The sequence below is a fragment of the Python bivittatus genome, unplaced genomic scaffold, assembly GCF_059951505.1.
Source record: "Python bivittatus isolate LINGU-HERP-01145 unplaced genomic scaffold, Pbiv_v1 ctg000400_np1212, whole genome shotgun sequence".
Taxonomy (NCBI): Eukaryota; Metazoa; Chordata; class Lepidosauria; order Squamata; family Pythonidae; genus Python; species Python bivittatus.
The window spans coordinates 1490782-1516737 of record NW_028277073.1 but is presented as its reverse complement, the minus strand read 5'-3'; the positions used below and the strand labels follow the sequence as shown (position 1 = coordinate 1516737).

The following is a 25956-nucleotide window of genomic DNA, read 5'->3' as shown; positions in this document are numbered from 1 at the left end:
AATTTCCAAATCGAAGCAATGAAACTAAGAAAGTGGGGAGTGGAGCAAGGATGCACGGAAATTAAATACTTTCATTGCATTTTAGAACATCTAATATAAGCCAGTTTGGATTGTACTTCTTCCCATTCTTCAATCTCTCTGTAATGTTTAACAACTGAACTCCTTAAGTGGATGAATACAACAGTGCTTTCCCCATCAAAGCAGTTAACCTGCATTTTTATTATAGCACTTTGGCACAGAAATAAATTGATCAGATACCTTTTGTGTAAGATTTAGTGTTGTGCAAAACTTTCTGAGTTCAAAATGCCCCATCCTGAATTCAAAAATGCTGTTCTGATCTCATCAAAAGTGTTCTATCAAGTTTGAAGCACTTCCAAAATTGTCAAAACAGGGCTGGGACACTTCCAGAAATACTGGAACAACCCATTTCAAATTTAAACCAATCACAACAAGCTTAAAACAAGGCATTTCAAGCTTGAAAAATTCCAAATTCAAAACATTTTGCATATTTCTCATGTATAATCAATATCATGCATATTTAGCTTCTTTTTATTTTTCAAGGAAACCTTCTGGGCTTTTGATAATAGAAATCTATTTCTAGTCTCTGTCAAATATTTTGGTTATGCTTACTTATTGTCATGTGTCCAACGCATCCTTAACTAATCAACTCTCCAACATTCCTTAGTCTAAAGCGGGGGTTCTCAAAAGTACGGCCCGCAGGCCAGATACGGCCCGCCAGGGTCATTTATCCAGCCCGCCCGCCTGATTGGCCGCCGCTGCTGTCTGTCAGAAGCGGAAGTGTCGGGGCTGTGTCGGGAGCTGCAGGTGATGCACGAGGAGGGAGATCGCAGAGCCTGACTATTCTACTGTATGTTAGAAGCCATATTCGAGTTGAAGGACACTTTGCCTGTACTCATTTTTTTTAATTAACACCCACTTTAAGGACAACCCATAGTTAAGAAAGAGCCTACTGTAGCAAAATTCAAGTTAAATACACAATGGTTTGAGTTAATTACCCAGTGCTACTTATACAGTATTATACAATAATACTGTTCTGGCTTACATACAAATTTGACTTAAGGACAGACCTTGGGAACAGAACTCATTCTCAAACTGGGGACTACCTGTATTCAAAGTACTTCCTTGGAGATTAATTGTGCATATATAAATGCTGTGCATATAATGTTATAAAAAAAGCAGCAACTGCCTCATGACATTAAGTACTAGAAATATCTTTGTTTTGATTCAACACACCTTTCTCATGTTGTTTGGTACTCAGTGCTAGTCCATTCACAACATCAACTTCTTCGTGTTCTGAAAGATTGGCAGATGATCAGTACAATGTTCTCACAACAAGTTTAGTAAAATGGCTAAGCAACTGTACCCACTACAGAAAAAAACAGCAAAATGACAAAAGAAAACTGGACAAGAGAATTTTATGTAGTTGCCATTCTAGTTAGAGATGGTGATTCTAAACTAAACTCCATGTTCCTGCTTGATATTTATATGTACCCTATAATGAAATCACTTATTGCTGGGGTTAAACATTTTTATTATGTTATTATTCATGAAAAAGATACAGCAAAAGGTTAAAATTTGGCCAAAAAATTGGCAGCAAAAAACTGTCACAGAAAAAGCAAACAAACAACAAATTGTGACCAAATCCATCAAATGCTAAATCCATTCATCAAGTCCATTATTCAACAGGTAACTTTAGTATGATAACATTATTTCTCAAATAATGAAGTCTGGCACATTCTGTGATACAAAAGGCCATCTGCAAGAAGATTTGGTGACAAATTTGTTTGCAAATGTAGCACTTCAATGATGCCTTGGACTAGCTGCTCAAGAATGTGTAACAGCTGTCTCTGAGGAAGAGGAAAGGTTGCTGTCCTCCGGGGGCAAGACTTGGTGAGTGGAGAGCTTGCCATTTGTCCACTGGGGTCCCTCTCCAAAACTCTTTTCTCTGGGACAGACCAGTTTTTGGGGTCCTAGGTTGCCTGATGCCAGCACCTGGGCTTCCCCGCCTGAAATCAGGTTTTCTTTTCCTACTTACCCTGTGATGGCTGACTCAAGACTTCTGGTAGCCCTGGAGATCAGGCTGCCACCTTCTGGGGAGTCCAGAAAGCAGGGGTGTCCACTTTGATGTGTGTATGTGTGCACAGAATGGGTATATGTATCTGCATATGACAGCAGTAAGAGGTTAGTGCTGAAAGTGTGTGCATCTATTTCTAGTGCATTTGATTTTGAGGGATTTATCTCAGAGAGAAAGGAACAGGAAACACTCTGGGAGCAATTCTTGAGGAGATTACTAGTAGGAATAGATGGAGTGGAGTGAACAGAAGCCTCACCTCTTTTCAACTTCCAGTCTGACAAAAGAAATTATGGTGACAGGAAAGATGACTTCTCTATTCTACAATGAATGTCAGCTTGGGTTACTGGTAAAATAGCTTCTCATCCAAGTGTTAATCCTGGATGAAAATGCTAACCTGGCATGTAACATGGAGACCTGAATGGGGGAAAGGAGGGAGTTAACTTATCTCGTCTCTGTCTGCCAGGTTTCTCTGTGGTTCAACAGGGAAGTGGAGAGATACCCTCAGTGCTCCATCCAAAATTCTGCCAATGTGGAATGTTAGGGAGACCAGGATAAAACAAATCTCTGTTGCTAATAATCCCCCTTGCTCTCTAGCAATGGCCCTTCTTAAGCTACCTGGAGCGATCTCAAGAGGTGACTGCAGCCTAACCCAGGCCTCTTGTCCTGGAGAAGTTCAATGCCCATGCTAAAAGTGCCCAATGACAAGAAGCTCAGGAGTTTGTATCCACCATGCAACTATGGGCACATCTTAATTAGTATCTGACCCTATGCATGCCATGTGGAAAGGACAGTAAGGCCTGAACCAAAATACCCTTGGGTTAGCATGAAACAAGATCTGAAGATATTCTCACTTACTTTGTGAGGTCAAACAGAAGATCATCAGGTTGCTTACAGTGAGCTATCAAGTTCATGAAAAGTAACAGGGGGCTGGGAAGACCAGAATGGTGAAAGCCCCACTTCTTTTGTGTTTATGTCATGATACCACATGATCTGAACACAGAACTCCCAAGTATGGGCTAACTAGTGCAAACTACAATGGATCAATTACTTCTTGTGGTCCTGACACAATGCTTCAATGTTTCTGTTAATGCAGTCCCGAACTGCATTGGCTTTTTTAGCTAATGCATCATATTCCTTGCTCATGTTCAGGTGGCACTCTACTAGCACCCCTCACAAGTCTTCCAATCCTGTGCTTGTACATTTGAATTCTGTTACACAGCTTCAGGACAGCTCCTAATGCAAGATGTAAAATGCTTCATCCGGGGCATGGGACAAGAGAAAAGGCCTTCTCAATGGCCACACTTATGCTCTGGAAGTGTCTATCTTGGGAAGGGAGATTAGCACCCATTTTGTGAATTCAAATTAGCCCTCATTCAGTGACCACTCATTCAGTGACCGTTCAAAGTTATGACGGTGCTGAATTAGGAGACTTATGACCAGTCCTTACAGCTGTGGCTGTCGCAGCATCCCCACAGTCTCATGATTGTGATTCGGACACCTGGCAACCAGCTCACAATTACAATGATCACAATGACCCGCAGACACGTGATCACCATTTGCGACCCTCACTGCCAACTTCTGACAAGCAAAGTCATTGGGGAAGCCAGCAGGTCGCAAATGGTGATCATATGACTGCGGGACGCTGCGACCACACAGGATTCACCTAATGACAACAACTGGAACTGCCACAACTGCCATTATAACTCAGCATGGTCATGTGATGCCATGCTTTATGACTGCATTGCTTAGCAACGGAGTTGCCAGCCCCAATTACCATAGTTAAATGAGGACTACCTATATTCTGCCAATGGGTCAAGACTTCCAACATTTCTTTTTTGGAAGATGCTATCTTTTGACTCTCTCTACTTTGTAATTTTTATTACGTATCTGTGCAAATAGATATTTTTAGCCATTACACACATGACTCATATGAATCTTGTTCTATACAAAAATGTTCATCAAACCAAACAGTTTTTAAAGAATCTTCAGTCCTCATTCTTCCAATGTTCCTTGTAACAGAACAATGGTTTATCATTCATTATATTCTCAAGACTACACTGCTTAACCATGCTTCTCAGTTCATCTGCATTAAAAATGCATTAAAAAATGAAACTCCTGCAAGGAGTTCAAACAATAACAATGCTTTCCAACAAATAAATCATTTAGCCAGAAAAGAATATGTAAATAAGTAAGTTTGAGCCTTCTTAATAATATGGAAAATGGCTAGTGAAGTCACCATACCAGCTCCTGGTCCACTAATGAGCTAAATATTAACCATGCTGAGCAGAACAATTAACAGATCTTTCATCTTCAGCGTTGTTTGGTTGGAAACTAGCAATTTCTAATGCCCTCTTACCTGCTGTCAGCTCAATTTCTCTCCCTAATATGCCCTTTTATTAAACCTGCTAATGGAGCACCTAACTGCAACATTTGTTGAATGTTTTTTAATGCCACCTTTATTTTCAGTTCCATAGCAACATTAACGCACAATAACTGAAAGGAATAAAGGAGCTGAATGACTCTCTATGTTGTTCACATTTCTAAAATGCTTGCTGGGCAAAGCTGTTCTCCTATTGTCCTGGACAAACCCGCCAGGACCTTAATGCCTGCTGGGTCCTCCTGGAAGAGTGGAAAAGAGGGAAAAGAGATGCTAAGTCTCTCTCTTTCCCCAGCACATTTCCTTGTATTCTTTTTAAAATCAGACTTTCCATGGCATTGGAAACAGTTGATTTGGGAGGCCAGTGGTGCTCCTGGTTTCCATCACTGGATTCTCTGCTCGGAGGTTACAAGCCTGGGCCTGGGGATTGGAGGATCAGCCAGAGGACTAAAATCTGTAATGTGCTTCTGAACTGGTCTGTGGCCTATACCAGTTTCGTATTGAACACTATCCCATTCTGACTGCTGTTTCCCTTTGTTTCATCTGGCCGTATGTCAATGAAATACAGACTGCTGTTTCCCCCTTGAGGTGCCACTGTAGTAATAGGGACCTCTGGCCAAAACAGCTGTACACTGGAAGCACCTTCCTCCAACTGTGTTTTCTTACTACTGAAAATAAGAAAAGCTTTATATATTTGTCATGAATCACATAACATACAACTCAAAGTCTAAGGTGAAGCAGGAGAAATGTCTTCTACTAATTTTGCAAATGAATGTGCTGATCGACACATTCTTGCAGCTGTTTTTCCTAGCGTTTTAGAACCAAAAGGAAGTCATACTTACCTGAAGTCATCGCACCAAAAGGTCCTGGTTTAGACACAGGCAAATCTGGATCCTCTCTGTAAAAGTGTTTTAAAAAAGGAGAATGCCATTAACTTACATTATATTATACTTTTTAAAAACATACACCACACTGCTGGGTTATGAATATTCTCTAAGCTACACTAGGTTTATCATTGTTACAGTGATGTAAACAGCTTATTGGTAAATAGGGAATCCTCAAGTTAGGCCTACTAGATAATGAAAGGATCACTCCAAAGTGCATTTGTGCTGGTGAAACCATGTTGGTATCCAAGCTGTCATGTATTGTAACTGCAAACAGGTTATTTACAGGCTCCGAATGGATGTGGTGGGAAAGAAGATGTAGGAAGAATGCCATGCTGAAATCTCCATCACACCCCTAGCAATTCTGTAATGTTATATGTGTAAGAGATAATGAGGGAAGTTGAAACACCCCTTACTATATTAGTATATTACATACATTACATATGGCACATTATCAATCAATCAATAAATCACAGGACACCCTTTCTACACAGACACACACAGGCACTCCCAGTCATGAGGAAGCACAGGATTCCACCAAATTCTACAAACCAACAACACCAGGGCAGTTCTTACTTAATAAGCACACACATAGCCCTTTGGTAAGAGATTATGTCATACAGCTACATCCGTCTCTCTCTCTCTTTCTCTCTCATTAATATGCGTTTCCGACAGACATTCTGCTTCAGGATGCAAGAGAAACACCTAACAGGACCACAAGCTCGCAAATAAACCCAGCAGCACATTTAAGAAAATGAGGAAGACACATCAAAGCTTCAAACTGTGACTGCTATAAATAGCTAGCCACCTCCTGCAAAGTTCAGGAATTTAACAAGCCTCCCACTCCCAACAGATGTTCGCAGCGTCTCTTCCTCGCCCTCTACAGAAGCAAGCAAGCACAGAGTTTACAGGAGGAATGGAAGCTCCTGTAGAAAAGCTGTAAGGAGAAGACATATATTTAAACACCCCATCAGTCCTAAGATACTCCATTTTTAAATTGGGAAGGTAGAGAAGTTGAGCACATGGATAACATGCAGGTTTTATGTTAATTACACCTTGATAAATAACATATACAACTTATCTTTCCATGTGGGTATGCATGTAAGTATGCACATTTAAGGCAGGAGTGAGCAAGGAAAAGGAATAAGCCATCTTGTCGGAAATGCTTCCCGTTACCCAGCTCACAAGCAGAGGGATGGGCACAGAACCCACCATCTCAACTTTTTAGGGGGAGCACAAGAGGAGTGAGCAGCATTTTCTCATGGATGGGACCATTTAATTTTATTATTAACTGATTATGCAACAAGCATACTGAATTACATGATACGCTTTTTCCTGCATTTGCCCTGAAATGTTTCCTTTACTATGAACTGTTGCATATGGTAAGCAATGGGACTGGCTCACAACAGATGGTTTCTGCTCAGAAGTCCCAGAGGTGAAGGTCTTCAGTTGAGGACTTGGGCACTGAGAAGGAAGTGAGAGAATAGCTACACTGGAGCCCTGTATGTCCTCCACGGAAAAGCAGAAAAGAATTCTGGCTCAGGAAGTTCACGGTCCATACACGGATGCTCAGACGATGGGAAATGCTCTCCAGATGAGCTGTGCAGGTATGTGTGAGATGTTACTACTGGTAGCCAGTGTTAAGTGTCAGATTAGGACTGGGGAGACCCAGGTGCAGTACTGTCAGCCCAGGCACCTCTGGGTGACTTTGAGGGAGTCAATCTCTCTCAGACCAGCCTACTATATGAACTGCTGCCCAAAAAAAAGCCTGGACACTGCCCTGAGTTCCTGAAGGAAAGGGAGGCTATAAATTTAACAAATAATATTGCATATAATTTGTCTAAATCTGAAATGATGTCTTTGGGAGCTGCTATATGGTCAAAATCAGTTTCTTTTAAAACATTTTGAAAGTACAGTAAGTCTCAATTTAATGGACCATTTGCAGGGGAAGCTGCACCCATTAAATACACATTTGCATTATTTGCTTCAATTTATAACATTTTCAGTAAAACATTAATTAGTGGACAAACCTTCAATTAAAATAAACATAATGAGGGAGAGGTTCCAGGGAAAATTATCCATTGTATTCAAAACCCTTTAAACTGAGGTTTTGCTATATCCAAAAACTATCACTTGCCTTAAGCTGGGGGATGTAGAGAGATACATCAGGTGACTCAATAGAATTTAAATATGCCTGTATTGAAAATAGCAAAATATTATGACAGAATGGAAGGGCTTCATTTAAACTGAGCAGTTAGGGAAATATTAAATTTAATTTTAATATTAAGAGGAAAGGAATAAATAAGCGTAGCTTATTTATAGCATTCATGTTGTTCTTTTATACATTCCTAAAATGTATTCTCAGAGGTTTACTGAATTATTTTGGAAGTTCCTTTGAAGGAACTCTCTCTCCCATCCCACTCCTCCCTATTTTTCATTCAGAGATGGGAGTTTTAATTTCCCAGATTGGAGTTTGCATTACAGGTAGTCCCCAGTTTAAGAACAAGTTCCATTCCCAAGGTCTTTCCTTAAATTGAATTAGTATGTAAGCCGGAACAGTATTATTGTATAGTACTGTATACATAGTATTGTGTAATGAACTTGAACCATTGTGTATTTAACTTGAATCACTGTGTATTTAACTTGAATTTTGCTACAATAGGCTCTGTTCTTAACTATAGGTCATCCATAAACCGGGCATTCTTAACCCGGGGACTACCATATAAGGCAAATCTTCTTTTTCATCAACCAGAAATATACTTTCATGGGTATTCTGTGAGCTAATGTATTTGTGTTCATGTGGATTGTTTTCAGTGTGTTGTTGTGAGCATATGGAGAGGCTTTGTAGACAGGTAAGATCCACTATTTGCTTGCTTAAGCCTTTCTTAGCTGATTAAAAACTGACCAGGTTGGGACTGACCCTATGGTTGTGGGAGATGATTAGTGCCTCCCTGAGTGGGATAGATAGACATTTTATTGATTGATTAGTCTTATGACCACAGCAAAGAAAATAAAAGCAAAATACAAGGTCTATTTCCAGGATAAAATAGGTGAAAGATACAATAATAAAATACATATATGCTAAATACACAGAATCAATGTTCAGATAAATACATTGCTTTTGCATGATACCCCTGTCTGTTTAGTATAACAGATTCTCAGCTAAACTGCTCTGTCTATAAACTTAGCAGTTCTGCTCACAATGTATACGTTAGAGCCCAGGACGAAATAGGACAATCTGCAATTCAGGTCCCAGTGGGCTCTTCTTTCAAGTAGGAATTTAAAATATCTAAACAGTTGACAATCAAACAAAACATGAGCAATATCTTTGATGGCTGGAGCATGACATATACACATCCTCCCATGATGTGGCAAGTGATGGAAGCGCCCATATTTGGCCATGGAATCCAACAACTCCAATCTCACTCTGGAACAGGCCCTTCTTAGGAACTGCATCAAACTCATTGACAGGCATTTTTCGGTTTGAGAAAGTGGTTCTGTTCTTAGCCAATCAATTTAAAGATCTATTTTTTGCCAATAACTCCATGTCTGTGTGGGCACTGATATCTAGGACTTTTTGTTTAAAAATTTCCTTTGCCTGGGAGGCAGTGGAGAGTAAATATTGGGTGGAAAAACCTTGATGTAAAATAACTTTGGCAAGTTGGCTTATCCAGGAGGTGGGCTGAGCCATACTTATTTGTTCAACAAAACATATTTTAGGTAGCCTATCTTTGATTGTTGAGTGGCTATGTATGGAATGCATATCTGTTTCTACTCTGACCGCAGGGACTGACACGTTCTTGTCAGTTTATTTATTTATTCATCAAATTTATATGGCTGCCTATCTCACAAGAAGTGACTCTGGGCAGCATACAGCAAAAAAATATAAAATAATAAACATGTCAAACAGTCATATTAAAAAGTAAAAAAAAAAAAAAAGATTTCCAATATACTTCTTAAAAACCAGGTCTGAACTTGTTCAAGTGAGGTAGCTTTTGAAGGCCCCACAGTTCCACACCAAAGGTCAGCATTGGGACTATTTTTGCCATAAATACTTCCAATATGGCAGTCAAGGGACCTGTGTAATTGTAATTAAATACTTTATATAATTTTTGGTACTTGCTTCAGCCCTCACCAAGCTTCTTTTAAAATGATTTGCCCACAACCCTGTGCTGGTAAGGGCCATTCCTACATAGGTGAAAGAATTTACTTGTTCAACAGGCCCCCCATCCAGCTGCCAGTTATATTTCACACTTTTTTTTGCTAAATACCATCACTTTAGATTTGGTTTTATTGATGTTTAGAGAATTGAGAATGCAGTAAATATTTAGCTTTCGCAACAGGCCTATTTGAGAATGCACCATATTGCCAGCATATAAAAGAATAAATATTTATTTATTTATTTATTTAATTTGTATGCTGCCCATCTCCCTGGAGGGCGACTCTTAATGGATCTTTGGCATATGAGTGTCTGAAGCATACAGGAATCCTGGAATATTGTTGATAAAAAGCATTGGGGCTAGAATACAGCCCTAACACCTTTAGGGGTAGGTATACTCTGAGTTAGAGAACCATTTACACTTTCAAGTGGGTGTTTTGAGTAGAGGGCCTTAACCAGGAGTAAAAGTCTGGGTTCCATATTTAAGGTGGCCAATTTCTTCCACAGAATATTTCTGTTTATGGAATTAAAAGCTCCACTAAGAAGGCAGTAAACAGTTTCTTGCCTTTAATTACTTGTTTTGCTATGAGATGGTATAAAATAAAACAATTGTCTACTGTGGAATGCTCTGATCTAAATCCAGCTTGTTCCTCCATTAAGAGATTTTTTTTCCCATTACCCAGTCTTCTATTTTACTCAAAAGGTGTTTTGCATACATCTTAGCCACAATTCCAGTAAGGCTTATAGATCTATAATTTTTTGGGTCACCCTTAACTCCTTTTTTATATATGGGGACTTTAATAGTGACTATCCCATCCAACTGGGACACAATCTGTTATTTATGTGGGAGAACAGCCCAGCAACAACATTCAGGGCCCACTGAGTGAGGGATATGTTCCCATTTTCTTAAAGGAGGCAGGTATAGGACCTTCACTGAAAAAGCCCTCCTGGACCAAGATCATCTTTATAATTACAGACCACTAATTTTCCATGCTTTGGTGAGGCGACTCAGAAGGTAGTGTCTTCAAGCTCCAGATGCATCTGCATAAAATTGACTAACTGGATCCATTTCAATTTGAGTTTCATCCAGGATATGGCCCTCAAATTGCACTGGCCAGAAAGTAGTCAGGTGGAATGCAACCTTTGTTAGTTCTTCTGGATCTCTCTACAGCTTTCCTTACCATTAACTATAGTCCTTTGGGGCCATCTGGTGGAATTAGGTCTTGCAGCCAGTTTTGCAGTAGTTCCAATTCTTCATATTTGGACATGGTGATGCTTGGAGACTACTATTTGACATCTAAGGTTACTGACCTATGGTGTTCCATGGGGCTCTATCTTATCCCTTATACTGCTTAACATCTATATGAAATCAGTATTGTACGCTGATGACAGCAGCTCTATTGCTCCTTACCAATGAATTGCAAAGAAGCCATCAGTACGCTTGAATGTTGCTTAAACTTGATAATGTGCTCAATGAGGGACAGCGAACTGAAAATAAACCCAGGCAAGACAGAGGTACAGCTGGTAAGAGAAAAGCTGGAGTTGGAGGTTAGGATGAGGCCTGTTTTGGATGGGAATGTACTCCCCCAAAAAGACAAATTTCACACACTGGGAGTGTTATTTGACCCACCCACCTCCAGCTATTACTGGATTTGCAGTAGCAGCTATGGGCAAAAAGCATGTTTGTACAACTACACTAGTATGCCAACCATGGCCTTTACTGATCCAATGGATTTAGTGACTGTCACTCATGCCTCGGTTACATCCCATCTTCACTGCTGCAATGTGCCTTAAGTGAGTCTTCCTTGAAAAGTGTCAAAAATGGCAACTGGTATAAAATGCAAGAGCTAGTCTGTATTGGGATCATATGACGCCTGTATAGAAAATCTGTACTGGTTACCTGTTATCTTTTGTTGTTGTTGTTGTTTTTTCGAGTCATTGTAGACTCCTTGTGACTGCCTGGACAAGGCCCTGCAGTTTTCTTAGCAAGATTTCAGAAGTGGTTTGTCCTTGCCTTCTTCCTAGGGCTGAGAGAGAGTGACTGGCCCAAGGTCACCCAGCCGGCTTTGTACCTATGGCAGGACTAGAACTCACTGTCTCCTGGTTTCTAGGCTGGTACCTTAACCACTACACCAAGCTGGTTGTCTACAGGGCACAATTTAAGGTGCTCATCTTGACCTTTAAAAGCCCCAAATCTAGGAGCAGATTATCTGGGGCTGCTTCTTCTGCAATGAACCTGCCTGTTTATTTTGATCAGAAGGTACTCTTTGGGAGACTCCCTTATAGCCAGAAGATCAGCTACCTGGTAAATGGTAGAAGACCTTTTTCTCTGTGCCCTCCCCCACTCCCAATGCAGTTCCCAAGAAGTCCAATTATTTAGGAAAATTGTGAAATCCTATCCTCTTAATAAGTTGTAATTATTAATTGAACTGATTATAATGATACTGATTTTAATTTTACCTTGCTTTTAATGCTTTATAGTTTGTAATTTTAATTGCTGTAAGGTGCCTTGAGTGTCATATGAACAAAAAGGCAGAATATAAAAGTAATTAACAAATAAATTGAGCACTTGTTGTAAAGTTCAATTATTTCTGTACCAATGGAATTCTCATTCTTGCTAAATTCACTTCTACGGAATCTTTTGCAAACCAGATCCTGTTTGATTCTTTTGATCCTCCTAAATTCACATAATCCACTAGCACCAGAAGATTGAAAATCTTCTTTGCAAAATAAAACACCCATAATAGCTATTTACAAAAGTTACTAGAATAAAAAAATGTCAAATTAAATATTCCAAGTATGGAAAGGCATGGAATAAGGAATTGGAAGCTCCTGTTCACAAATATTAATGTAAGGCTGTTTGGTATATACAGATTACATTTCCATAGATTTAAAATTACAATTAATTCAACAGAAACAGCATACATTGAATAGCACAACCAAGTAGCTGGCACTGTGTTCAGGAACATCTGCACAATGAATGAGCTAGACCCCCTCACATCCAGATGGGAGATTCCACAGAAGGTCGTGGAGAATAACAGGGCTAAGATCCTGTGGGACTTCCAGATCCAGATGGACAGGCAGGTACTGGTCAATCAAACAGACATCATGGTAGTAGACAAGGACCAGAAGTGGTGATAGATGTAATGGTGCCAAGTGACAGCAACATCAGGAAGAAGGAGTTTGAGAAGCTGGAGAAGTACCAGGCCCTGAAGGAGGAACTAAAAAGGATGTGGAAAGTAAAGGCCAAAGTGGTCCCAGTGATGGTAGGAGCACTTGGGGCTGTGACTCCTAAGCTGGGAGAGTAGCTCCAACAGATCCCAGGAACAACACCAGAGTTCTCTGTCCAGAAGAGTGAGTGCTAGGAACAGCTAAAATACTGCACAGAACCCTCAAACTTACAGGCTCTGGTACAGGATCCAAGATTGAGGGAGATACATACCACCCATAGAGATGAGAAGGGTTTTGTTTTTGTTTTTTTGCTGTAGCAGCTCCTTCTGGGGCAGAATTTATTTCATATCTTAATACAGGTAGTCCTCCCTTAACAACCATTCATTTAACGACCATTCAAAGTTACAACGGTGCTGAACAAATGGACTGACAACTGGTACTCGCACTTAAAACCAGTGCAGCACCCCTGTGGTCACATGATCGCAATCCAGGCGCTTGGAAATCAGCTTGCACTTATGACGGTTGCAGCATCCAGAGATCACATGATCACCATCTGCAACCTTTCTAGCCAGCTTCTGGCAAGCAAAATCAATGGGGAACTGCATGATTTGCTTAATGGCCATGGTGATTCACTTAATGACTGCTGCAAAAAAAGTCGTAAAATTGGGCACAACTTGCTTAACAACTGCCCGGCTTAATAACAAATTTTACGGTCCCTATTGTGGTCGTTAAGCGAGGACTATCTGTAGACATTCAGTTCTTTATTACAGTCATTGTCAATATAACAGGGTAATAGATACTGTGTAGTTTTATTGTCATAAAAACAATGATACTATAAGATTGGAAAACCACTCATTCCCATTAGCCAATGGTCTGAAGAGCTCACCTCTCTTTCTTTATGCATTTTGTGGCCAGGAATCCCAAATGGAAAATCCTTTGGACATTGGGATCTACAGTATATGCAAGTTTATAGTCCTAGGTTCTTTTTTTTTTTTAATAGTGAAATTGGAGTTTAATTACCCTAACATCCAACAAACACAGCCTCTCAAACAATTTCCCAACCAGACTTCTGGAGAAATTTCTCATCAGGATGGATAAAGGTATAAGAGAGCCAATTATTCTTGACTTAATGTTAACCAAAGTCATAAGACAACATGGAAATATTAATAAGGGGAAAGTGGCCATATAATGCTGAATTTCTCAACTCTTAAGAAAATTAAAGCTGAGTGTCGACTAAAATTTCTCTTAGATTTCAAGTGAGCAGATTTTAATAAATCCAAAGCAATGCTAAGTAGATTCAGTGCTAGGAGCAGTTTGGGGAGAAGCACGAGGTAGTTATTAGTTTCTAGCAAAGAAAGTACTAAAAATGCAAACAATTCCAGTGAGGAAAAAGAATGGAATACTGCAAAAAAAGCCTATCTGGTTACACAACATCATTCTGATGATCTGACAATGAAAATGGACACATAGAAAAAAGGCAAATCACCAAGGAAGGGTACAGATAGCAGAGTTGGAAAGGCTACACGATAAGTATGCAAAGGATGCTAAGAATTACAAGGGTTATTTAGATTTGTTCAAAATGCTCCTCAGTGACAACATGCTCATGAACAATGTTGACAAAGAAAAGGCAGAGCTATTCAACGATAATTTGGCTCAATTTTCTGCAAAAGTCTCTGAAGGGCATGTTGACCAAATAGAATTTCAGTTTGAGGTTAACAGAGAAGTGGTCAGTAAATAACTATCTACCTTAAGGGAGTCAAATCTTTAAAGAAAGATTTTTAAAACCTAGACAGAAAGAAATTGCTGATGGCCCAACTAAACCTTTATCCATTACCCCTGGGATAGTCTGGAGAATAAGTGAGGACACATGACTGGAGGAGAAACAGAGAAAAGGGAAGATTCAGGGAACTGGCCAGTCTGACACCAGCACTTTTGAAAGATGCTAGAGCAGTGTTGTCCAAACTTGGCCACTTTAAGATGAGTGGACTTCAACTCCCAGAATTCCCCAGCCAGCCATGCTGGCTGTGGGATTCTGGGAGTTGACGTCCACAAATCTTAAAGTGGCCAAGTTTGGACAACACTGTGCTAGAGCATCTTTATAGCATAACACAAAAGATGCCAGAGCAGGCCAGAAAGCAACTCATCTGTAAAGAAGTTGAAAACATGCTTTGATACTAGAAGTCACCATGGATGTGGTAAAAACAAGTCTTTCCAAACTAACCTTATCTCATTTCTTGATTATGACATTATTATGGACACAATATATCTTAATTTCAGAAAAGCATCTGATATAACACATTATATTCTGATTAGCAAGATAATTAACTGCAAGTTAGATGGCATGACTATTACATGAAAACTATGCAAAAATGCTTATCAGTGGTTTCACCTCAAACTGGGGTGAGGAATGAAGTGTGATGCCCTGCAGTCTTCAGCGTTTTAATTAATAACTTGAATGCTATGGTAAAGAGAAAGTTTGTCGAAGCTGCATGAAATTGGATAGAATAATTAACACCCTGGAAAACGTTTGAAAAAAATCCATTATCTCCATAATTTAGAGAAATGGGCTAAAAATAAAGGGAAATGTAACCAAAACAAATCAAAGTTACTATCTTATGAGAATTATAATTCAAATGCACGTATCATATCAGGGATATCTCACTTTGCACTAATACGTGTGTTCATTCGATTTGGAATTTTAGATGGTCAAAAGATGAAAATGTTAGCACAGAGACACAACTGTGAAAAAGACCAATGCAATTTTAGGCTGCATCAATAGACATATACTGTAGTTTCTAAATCATTGTAATACATAAACTATTCTGCATTTTTCACTATTATATTTGAGTACTGTGTCCAGCTTTGGATATTATAAGACAATTTTACAAATCTTCTTTTACAAAGGGTTAGGCAGCAAGGAGAAAGAGGGAAATAATCCTACCAGAGGGAAGAAACTGGGTACATTTAGCTTTGAAAAGAAAAAAACTGAGTGAAGATACAGAAGCCTTCCTCAAATACCTGAGGGATATCATCACACAGAAGAAAGCCATGACTTCAACTCACTATTTTAATTTGCCACACTTAACAGATGTAATAAAATGTCTAATATTAATATTTTGCTTTTACATGGAAACATGGAACAAAGAAGCTTGTTCCTTCTCATAAACTCTAAGTGGGACCCAAACTCTTCCAGTGGAAGTTTAATGTCTGTCACAGGAAACAAAACTGAGTATTGGAATGAACTGTTTTCCAACCGAGCTTCCTTCAACTGAACTGTGGAATTGTAGAATTACTACTTTTATTTACAACTACATTTATATTTTCTGGCTTCATCCACACTGATGCTTGAACTCAAAGGCCAGCAGATAGAGATTCAAGGACATAGTTCTCTGAGTAAGCTAGTCTAACTGCAGATAGAAAAAAGCTGTAAGTAGAACAGGAAACCAATTGCTAATGATAAGCCTCACGACATGCATGTCTGTCCCCAGATCCTCCTAGACCTCACAATATCTTGCTCTTCAACGCCACATTCATGGGGTTTTCCTTGTATTTATCTTCCAAACATCAACACTATGAGGTAGATTGTCAGAGAGAGTGCATGCATTTCATTGAAAAGCACTCATTCAAATCAATGGTTGTGTACTAACTTGGATTGAGTCTCATTGATCCCAGCCCAACACACCTTAACCTTAAACACTGTGGTGCTGTAACCCCCTAACAATAATTATTTTGTTTAAACACACACTGCCCCCCCCAATAAAATTAATGGTTTCACTGGGGTGAATTCTGACAGCAACTGAGTTTTGGGTATGCAAGCTGCAACTTCTTCCAGGCTTTGTTTGGACAAACCAATCGCCTGATTATGTGACCCTCCTCATCTGCCAACTTGTCTAAGCAGGGCAGGATCAGGTTCTAACAATGATCCGGGTTGCACTCTGAGCTTTCCTTCCCATGCTATCTGTATAAGCCGGTAGTTAGCTTGTCCAAGCAAAGTAACTGATAGCTCAAATGGCCCCTAATTTTGTGATTTTATAATTCTATTTTCTGAACCCTTTCTAATGTTCCCTAAGAGTCCTTTGCTATAACTGTTCATGAGGTTTTCAAACTAAAGATCTTACCCCACCACCGCTAATCTCAGGATAAGAATCTGAAGTAGAGAATGTAGGGTGTGATGAAATATGCATTGTCAACAGTGGGAAGCTGACACAGTAAGACATAAGCAATAGGCCAGGGCAGATGAACAAATGAGAGAGCCAGTTTGGTCTAGCAGTTAAGGCATCAGGCTAGAAATCAGGAGACGGTGAGTTCTAGTCCTGCCTTAGGCATGAAAGCCGGCTGGGTGACTTTGGGCCAGTCCCTCCCTCTCAGCCCAACTCACCTCATAGGGTTGTTGTTGTGGGGAAAATAGGAGGAGGAAGGAGTATTAGGTATGTTCACTGCCTTGAGTTATTTATAAAGAGAGTCACTTTGTATGAGATGGGTGGCTATATAAATATGATAAATAAATAAATAAAATAAATTAAAAATAAAAATAAAAATGACAGGATAAAAAAAATCCAAAAAAGAAGAACATCTGGTAGTGTGCCTAGAACAGAAAGCAATGGCTACTGAAGCAGGAAGCAATCTATATCATGTGTGAATGAGGCAACTGACTTTGATATGGAGTGTTCACAGGACAGATTCAGACTTAGTATACCTTCCATGCAATATCTATATTCCATAAAGCCAGATTCTTGGAACAGATGCTAGCCTGTTGGCTGCAAAACATTCCATAGTGGTTTTTCTGGCATTTACAACCAAGGTAAACTGCAGGTCATCAGGAATATTCTGTGAAACTACTGCAATGTAGCAAAGCATCAATCACTGTAATTTTATTCTTTCCCACAATTACTTCAGTTTTAGGGAGAACATTTATTTCTAAGTCAGAACACAGATACCCATATGGCTTCACACATCACTAAGAACTTCAAATCTGATCCCCCAAAGTTTCCTTTCTACCAGAAAGATATGGGTGAAATCTTTATCAGGATGCCTGGACAAGTTTTCCTGTCAGTGTCCTTCAATAAGGTTGAAGGACAGGTTCCCCTACCAATGTCCTTATTAAGACTTCAATAAGAACCATTCTACAAACCTCTGCATACATGAATCCATTTAACTGGCTCATTTTGTATTGTCAAACTACATAATAGAGAAATATGCACTCAGTTATACTAGAAATCAACTGACCTCTACACATATTTACATGCTTCCAACCTTCACCCAGAACACATCAGAAACCCATTGTTTGTCTAACTTTCCAACACAACAATATCTGTTCAGACTCAGCAAACAGAGCGATAACTAAAGAATTTAAATCCAACATTTCACTTCAACCAGTGAAGCAAAACAAAACCAAACAAACAGAAAGGCCAGACAGCTCCCCAGGAACAACATACTCCAAAACAGAGCCAAAGAGAAAACAAACCATCCACTTTCAACTCCTGGTTTTGCTAAAATAATTTAATGTATCATCAGAGTTTTCGCCCCACCATGGACAATGGCAATTCCCTTTTGTACACTAGATGGTAGGCCTGCACTTGTTCAGTCATCCAAGCTAAACGAGCTACTTACCAGGCAGTAATGGACCCTTCCAGAGCACTATTCACTGGTAAGCTGACTCTGCAGAGATTGAGATGCTATTTCAGGACCTAAATCACCTACTAGGAAGGAAGAAGGAAAGATGTCTAAGAATCAGTTCTGCTGATGTTTCTAATTATCCAGTTTGGGCTACAACTTCCATAAAGAAATTTAACTTTTTGACTTGGGGGTAAAGAAGCCTGGATTTTAGATTTATCCAACCCAAGGCAGAAGAAATGCTTTGTCTCAACCAGTAAGCCTCCCATGCAAAGCTGGTCCAACTACCTCTGGCATGGACATACTAAAGTCCCACTGCACAAACTGCCTCTAAGGAAAACAGCACTGAAAGCTAAGTCCATACATGGAATAAAATGTTGTTCACTGCAGCCTTAAGCCAAGGATTGATATTTAAGGCATGATAAACTTGAAGGAAAACAGAGCAGTCAAATGCAACTAATGAAGCACATGGGACATTTATTCAATGTCAAATTAAAACACGGTTCAAACAAACAAAAAACCTGAAGACTTCCTACAGACTTATCTATCATAAAAAATGCAGTTCTACCATTCCTACAAATATAAGATCTTCATTTGATCTTGGATCCTGGATGTTTATCAGAGAAGGTTCCCAAGCAGAAGAGATGCTGTCTGTAGACATGGTTAGAAAAGGAAAAGAACTGAGAGGTCAATTAAAGGGGGATGGAGAGTGTCTGTGCATGCATAGTTGAGACAGGGAAGTATTTTATTTATACTTTATCATATTTATTCCCCTTGGCAAGACAGCTGAGGAGGTTATTGCACTTTAAGGTCAAATGATTATTATTATTTTATTGCCCTATACTGAGCCAGAGGACTCATTCAACAAATCAAGGGCTTGCTGTTCCCACAGCTCTTCCAAACAAGGTAATTTTTGCCTTTTGGAGTTTTAAGGGGAAAAATAGGCCTATTAAGACTCCCATTTTGCCTCCCACGAAAGACCCTAAAGGCAGGTTACAATTCTGGCTCCAACTAGGGTGACCTCATGATGTCACCAGCCACATCCCCTGTGGCCCTCAGAAGACACTAAAAATGGTGGGATTTTTGGTCCCAGGTTATTTGGAGCAGTGGTGGCTTCAGCACTCCATCCAAGCTTTGCTCAGCCCTGCAATCCAAGTGCCTTTTACTAGAGCTGGTGCTGACCTTAGACCTTCCTAGCCACATAGTTTCCTTATTTCCAGACAGAAGCTGAACCTGAATCCTGATATCCCTTTAAGTAAGAAGGGGTGCACTTTCTGGCACCCAAAATAGGCTTTGGGTGAAATATTATTGAAGTCTCAGACCTAAAGAGGCTAAAAAAAAAAAAAGATGGGAAAGAGCTCCTCTACCGACTTTTGGAACAGAAGAATATCATGTACCACAATATTCCCTTTCTTTACAATGGAAATGAAGGACTATCATCTGTGACCAAGAAAGGAAGTTCCAGTCCTAAATAACTCAGGACCCTTAATTTTAATAATGCTGCAAACAAGTATCTTCTGATACAGTAAAATTCATGAACAACATAAAAATATATTTGGAAAATTATCATAATGGGATATACAGTGGAACCTCGGGTTACGAACGGTTCTGTTCATGAACTTTTCGGGTGACGACCAGCTCCGGCCGCAAAATTTTGCTTCGGTTCGCGAACTCTGCCTTGGGTTACGAACAGGATCTGCGGCCATTTTCCCTCCCGTGACCCGGTCCGTGGCCATTTTCCCGCCCCTGACACGTGGTCCGCGGCCATTTTCCCGCCCGTGACACGTGGTCCGCGGCCATTTTCCCGCCCGTGACACGTGGTCCGCGGCCATTTTCCGCCCCTGACACGTGGTCCGCGGCCATTTTCCGCCCCTGACACGTGGTCCGCGGCCATTTTCCCGCCCCTGACACGTGGTCCGCGGCCATTTTCCGCCCCTGACACGTGGTCCGCGGCCATTTTCCGCCCCTGACACGTGGTCCGCGGCCATTTTCCCACCCCTGACACGTGATCCGTGGCCATTTTCCACCCCTGACACATGGTCATAGGGAGGGGGACTCTCCCTCCAAGCAATAGCCGCCTCCCTGTCCTCCACGCCAGAACAGATTAACAGTAATTACATTGAACCTTATGGGAAAATTTGCTTCGGGTCGCGACCAATTCAGGTCGCGACCAGAGTCACGGAACAAATTAAGTTCGTAAACCGAGGTTCTACTGTATCCTCAATGAATTCTACCAGCTACATGAAAAGTAGGTACAACAGAGTTATGTTCACAGTAAATTGCTTAATAAACCTAAATCCTGCAAAGATCCAAATCCCTTTTGTTGCTTCCCAAGCAGTCTTCAATAGATTAAATCTGGATGTGTCTTTCTCTGAGCTATACAAGAGTTTAAACACTATTTGTGTATACTAATAGAACTTATATTCTTAGAAGAGTTTTTAACATAGCCTTCCAAAGAGGCTTTAAATATTATTTAATAATATTAATTATTATTATTATTATTATTAAATAATAATAATAATACAGGTAGTCCTTGGTTAACAACAGTAATTGGGGCCGGAATTTCTGTCACTAAGCAATACAGTAGTAAAGCACAATGTCATATGACTGCACTGCTTAGCAATGGCAATCCCGGCACTCCCGGAACTACCAATGACTTTGCTTGTGGGAAGCTGGCAGGGAAGGTCACAAATGGTGATCACATGACTGCAGGATACTGCAACTGTCATAAGTGCAAGCCGGTTGCCAAGCGCCCAGATTGTGATCACATGACCACTGGGGTGCTGCGACAGCTAGAACTTTGAGGACCAGTTGTAAATACCATTCATTCAGCACTGTCGTAACTTCGAATAGTTGCTGAACAAGTGGTTGTTAAATGAGGACTATCTGTAATTTATTATTATATGCTGCCCAACTCCCAGTGACTCTTATCATACATTAGAACAGAGAAAGCAACATTACTGCACCCTAGGAAGCACTTTTTTTTTAAAAAAAAAGGTGTTTGAGGGCCACAGGGGTGGAGCACTGGCACTGCACAGTAATGTCACCTGAATGGGTGGGACCAAATTGTTCACCCTTTTGGAAGGCCATGTAAAAACCCAAACAAACCATTCTGGAGGGCTCCAAGGCCACAAAAATGGGACTAGGGCCACATGCAGACCCCATCTCATGCATCAGAATGGTCATCTTACATTCTGGCAACGCTTTCCTTATTTCCCCAAAGCACATACACCATCCCTTGAAATGTCAGAGCACTTGAGGCAAGGACAAAGAGGCTTAAAATGGAAAAAGACAACTGAAGAAAATGAACACAGTCTATTCCAATGAACTTTTAACTAAGGATTTTGTTGCTAAGCAAGGCTCTAAATCAATATGAAAAAATATGAGGCTTATTTCAGTGTAAGCACCATGGCAATGGATAAGAATGTGACAGTGTCAGACTTTAAATCTTACAGGTAGTCCTCGACTTATGACCACAAATTCATTGTTAAGTGATGTGGTCACTAAGCAAATCTCTGTAGTCATTAAATGAATCACAGTTCCCCACTGATTTTGCTGGTCAGAAATCAGCTGGGGAGGTCGTAAATGGCGATCATGTGACTCCAGGACACTGTAACCATTGTAAATACATGCTGGTTGCCAAGCACCTGAATTTTGATCACATGACCATGGAGACACTGCTTTGGTCATAAGGACTGGTTGTAAGTCACTTTTTTCAGTGCCAATGTAACTCTGAACGGTTGCTAAATGAATGATCGTAAGTCAAGGACTACCTGTAGTTCTAACATGCATGAATGTTTTCATCTACTTTCTTCTCCAGAATAAAAGGTTACTCTGAAGAATCCACATACTTTACAAAGTCATTAAGTTGGGGCTGCAAAAGCTCACTCTAAGAGAATGTAAATACTCTGCAATACCCCAAGGTTAGTATTATTTTTTGCCTGGATCTTATGGACAGAATGCCTGGCCATGCTTTCAGTAAGATTGCATGAGGATTTAGAAATCACATCCCCATACGCTACAAAACAGGTTTCCTTACATTTGTGTCCAATATGATCCTGGTGTTATTCTGATTACTCCAACAAAGTAGAAGAAGCCTATTTATGCCATCTTCTTCCATCAGCAATACTGTACATCTTTTTTATTTCAGAACAGCAGTGAAACAGCCTTTGCTAGTAGTTGGAAAACCATTACATTCCCATGGTTTAACAGTGAATAGATAATAAGGAATAAGGAAAGCATTGCCAAAATGCAGGATGACCACTCTGATGCATGAGATGGGGTCCAGATTCAACTTGGCAAAATACGTTTTGTAAAGTTCAAGAGCAATAATCATGTTGTCAGGTTCAGCCAGCGCTGCACACCTAGGAACTTGCCCAGCCGCGCTTTAGTCAATTTCACGCTCGAGCGCCAGCGCAGAAAGAGGAAGTGCAAAGTGCGAAACCGCAAACTAATGACTGGGCCCCCTGGCGCCACTTCACTAATCTGGAGCGAATGCGTTGTGTTAACGCCAGAGGGCCGCGGGCGCTATAGACAAAGGAGAGAGCCCCGGAATTGAGGAAGAGATCAGCGCGCGAAGGGATGCTCCCGGCTGTGCGCGCGACAGAAGCCCCAACAAAGGCAACGACCACGCCACAGGCAACAACAATCAAAGAAACAAGAGAACTGGGCTGAACCTGCCATTCCAGTAGAAGGGGGGGGGATTACAGGGGGCAATCTGCAATCTAATTTGTAATATGTAACCTAGCAACGGGGCCCGCGGGGGATTGGGACGACTATAAATGAGCAATGTAAATGTGCCAAGCCAGTCCTGGCTTTGTTTGTAACCGCTACGTTACGCATGAGTAAACCTCTTTTGTGAACCACACGTGTCACGGGAGTTTCTCTTGTCGAACGGGGCAAATCTTACACATGTAACATAGAATCCTATTTCTTCAACATTACAGTAATTGTCACCTAATAAAGACATGACAACACTTAACATTTTCCTGGAGCTGAAACAGAAATGGCAGAGAAGTAAAAGTGATAGAGGAAGTGACTCAGCCCAATGAAGAACATGTCCCAGGCCAGTTCTCCTTAACACCTGCATCAATGGAACTTTGTTTTATTGTATTGTGTGGGTGAAGAATCTGTGCTCCTCCAGGTATCACTAACAGTCCCATTATCTTTCACCAATAACTACTCTGGCTGGAATTGCTGAGCTAGTAGTGGACTCACATCTGGAAGACGACAGATCCTGCATCCCTGCTGCGTCAGATCACTGCCTTTTGTTTTGATTCCACTGAAATAACTTTGGGATTTTCAGTGAAAAGAAAAACAGGAATATGATAAAATAAAACTTCATGGGTCACTGTTGCCATGGTACCACCAAGCAACCAACTAGCCTTTGAGAAGAGGATTTGATAAGGAGATTTGCTGGGCCAATAAACAGCAGTCTCGACAATCAAGAAATCAATTGAAGTTGGATTTAAATAAATAATAACAATAAAAAGAAAATAAACACATGGAAAGCTGCAGGCGGCTTGTATGATGCTCCAGAAGCAACCTGAATACGACAGGGCAGACAATTAAATGTGGCTGCTGACCTACACAGTATCAACACTGATAGGCTTGCACGTTGCTCTTTTAGCTGTGATTAGTGTAGCCAAAACTTGGAAAGAAAACTTGTGTGTGAGAGACCTGCACTTCAGATACAACCTAATGTGTTCTTCATATTTCCTGTTGCTGTTGCTGAAAGGAGCAGGGAACGGCTCTAGGTTACTGCAGCTTCTAGTTCTTCTTGCTTCTAAAAATGAATGTTTCTGGCTGAGATACACAAAAAGGAGGCTGTCCATTATCCCTATCATTCTCCATGGGATGGATTTTCAATTTCTCAACCTTGTGTGTCCAATGGTGCCGCTCCAAAAAACATACATCTCTGGCTCTCCTTGTTGCTTGTCTTCATCCCTTCCTTTCCCTCATCTAGGAAAAGGCTTCTTCTCAGGTTCAAAAGAAGTCTGGCTAATCTTTGTTCTCAAGGCTGCCTCTTGGATGATTAATAAAATACTTGCCTGACTATAACTGGTTCCCATCTGTGTTTAAATGGGAGAAGCCAAGAAGTCCCAGTAATCTAAGGATTAATTCCATGGTGTCACAGGACTCAAAGCCCCTGTAATAATCTTGACAGGTTTAACCTGCATGTACCAAGTAAGGAATACCCATAGGTCACCTCTTTTCCTTGCTTCCTCTGTGTACAAGCTAATTGTAGAGCTTAGGACATCGGTCCCTGTTTTTCAGCCCTATCCAGAGTATGACAGGATGTCCAGAAGGGCATCTGAACATAAGCAGGCACAGCACCCAACTAATTAAATTTGCAATTGACAACATTCTAGGTAGCACCAGCTTCTTATGTGTGTCTTCCATTGATTTTCCTGAAATATGGCAGCAAGACACTGTGGGATTTGCTGGTACATTGAAACTACAGTAGTGTAAGGTGACAGTTCCATTATATCTATGGAATGACTACCTACAACTGACCAGCATGGGGCACCAGCAAGCTACCCACAGAGTTGCTGTGGAATTGCTGCTATAGCTGGCAAAGTCACTCTATTCTGAACTCTTGTCTTCTCTCCTTGGGTGCAAGGAATGGGCTAGATCTTTCTCACCTAATAACATTCTTGACACTTCTGTGGGCACTACTCTTGACTGATCAGCAAAAAAGACTCAGAGTTTTCACTGGAAGGTGCCCAAGAAGTAGCAGCCCAGCAATACCTACTGTGACTGAAACTGACCAACACTACATAGGCCATTGCGCCCATGAAACAACTTCTTGTAAGTTGTTTCAGCCGGGAATAAGATGGTCAGCACCTTCAATTAAATAAATGTCTCAGGCATACAGAATGGGTTCACACATTACTCTAAGCTATATTTTCTTAAACCAGAGTTTGTTGAATAAAGCAGAACTGGGTGAACTAAATAACCAGAATTTACAAGCCATAACAGCCAGGTGTGTGCTTTGGGTTTGACTTAACATATTGCATGAATCCAGTCTTAGTTAGGCTGCCCACTTGTCATCTGAGAATAAGTATGGCTGAGTAGAACTTACTTCCAAGAAAACAAGCCAATGATTAAACTGTCTTTAGATATTTTTTAAAAAAAGGGTATTTGTCTATGCAAGACTTACTGAGAAAAACAATGACTCCTAGGAAATATACACTTAAAGCTGTCATCTTAAAATTGCACACTTATATACACACGTGCTGAGTTCTTTTTCTCTTTGCAAAGTCACGCTGAAGTTTTGACAAGTGCAACCCAGCTCCAGCTTCCTAATAAACTTGAGTCCTGAGGAAAAGAGGCAATGCGGCTTTTGCAGCAGAGACCCAAACCTGAAATCCATACTCCCCTCACCAAAACATTGGATGTGGCTCCCAGAAAGCTCCCAAAAACATGCAACTTTAAAATGGCAAAAGAGAAAAAATGATTAAATACATGCCTGGAGAATAACTGTCCTAAACTTTAAACATAAAACCAAGGCCTACCCTCTCCTCTGCTTGGTCCGGGACCAGATGCACGCTCCTGCCTCACAACTTCTGCTTGTTAGAAAATCTCCCTTGCGTGCCCTTGCAGGGTCACCGGCAGGATTCCAGTCAATCCTCCAGCTGCCACAAAGGGCTTCTCA

At 40.6% G+C, this 25956-nt stretch overlaps 1 protein-coding gene and 1 long non-coding RNA gene across 23 annotated transcripts in view; one reads left to right on the top strand and one right to left on the bottom strand.

The window, feature by feature from the left end:
• Nucleotides 1–25956, bottom strand: part of SORBS1 (sorbin and SH3 domain containing 1) — a 114240-nt gene that overhangs the window by 69113 nt on the left and 19171 nt on the right. For 18 of the 22 annotated variants that reach the window (XM_088144279.1, XM_088144278.1, XM_088144288.1 and 15 more), the window contains 2 exons: nt 5315–5370; nt 1255–1314 (listed from right to left, as the gene is read on the bottom strand). In XM_088144279.1, coding sequence (XP_088000405.1) covers nt 1255–1314; nt 5315–5370 — 116 coding nt within the window. Of the gene's footprint in view, nt 1–1254; nt 1315–5314; nt 5371–18296; nt 18386–25956 lie in introns of all 22 variants that reach the window. The other 4 variants (XM_088144287.1, XM_088144286.1, XM_088144284.1 and 1 more) reach the window with 2 other exon arrangements.
• LOC148215170 (uncharacterized) overlaps nt 6945–25956 on the top strand; it is a 29191-nt gene continuing 10179 nt past the window's right edge. The window contains exons 1-2 of the long non-coding RNA XR_015796709.1: nt 6945–6963; nt 8171–8208. This is a non-coding gene — a long non-coding RNA (uncharacterized LOC148215170). The remainder of the gene's footprint in view (nt 6964–8170; nt 8209–25956) is intronic.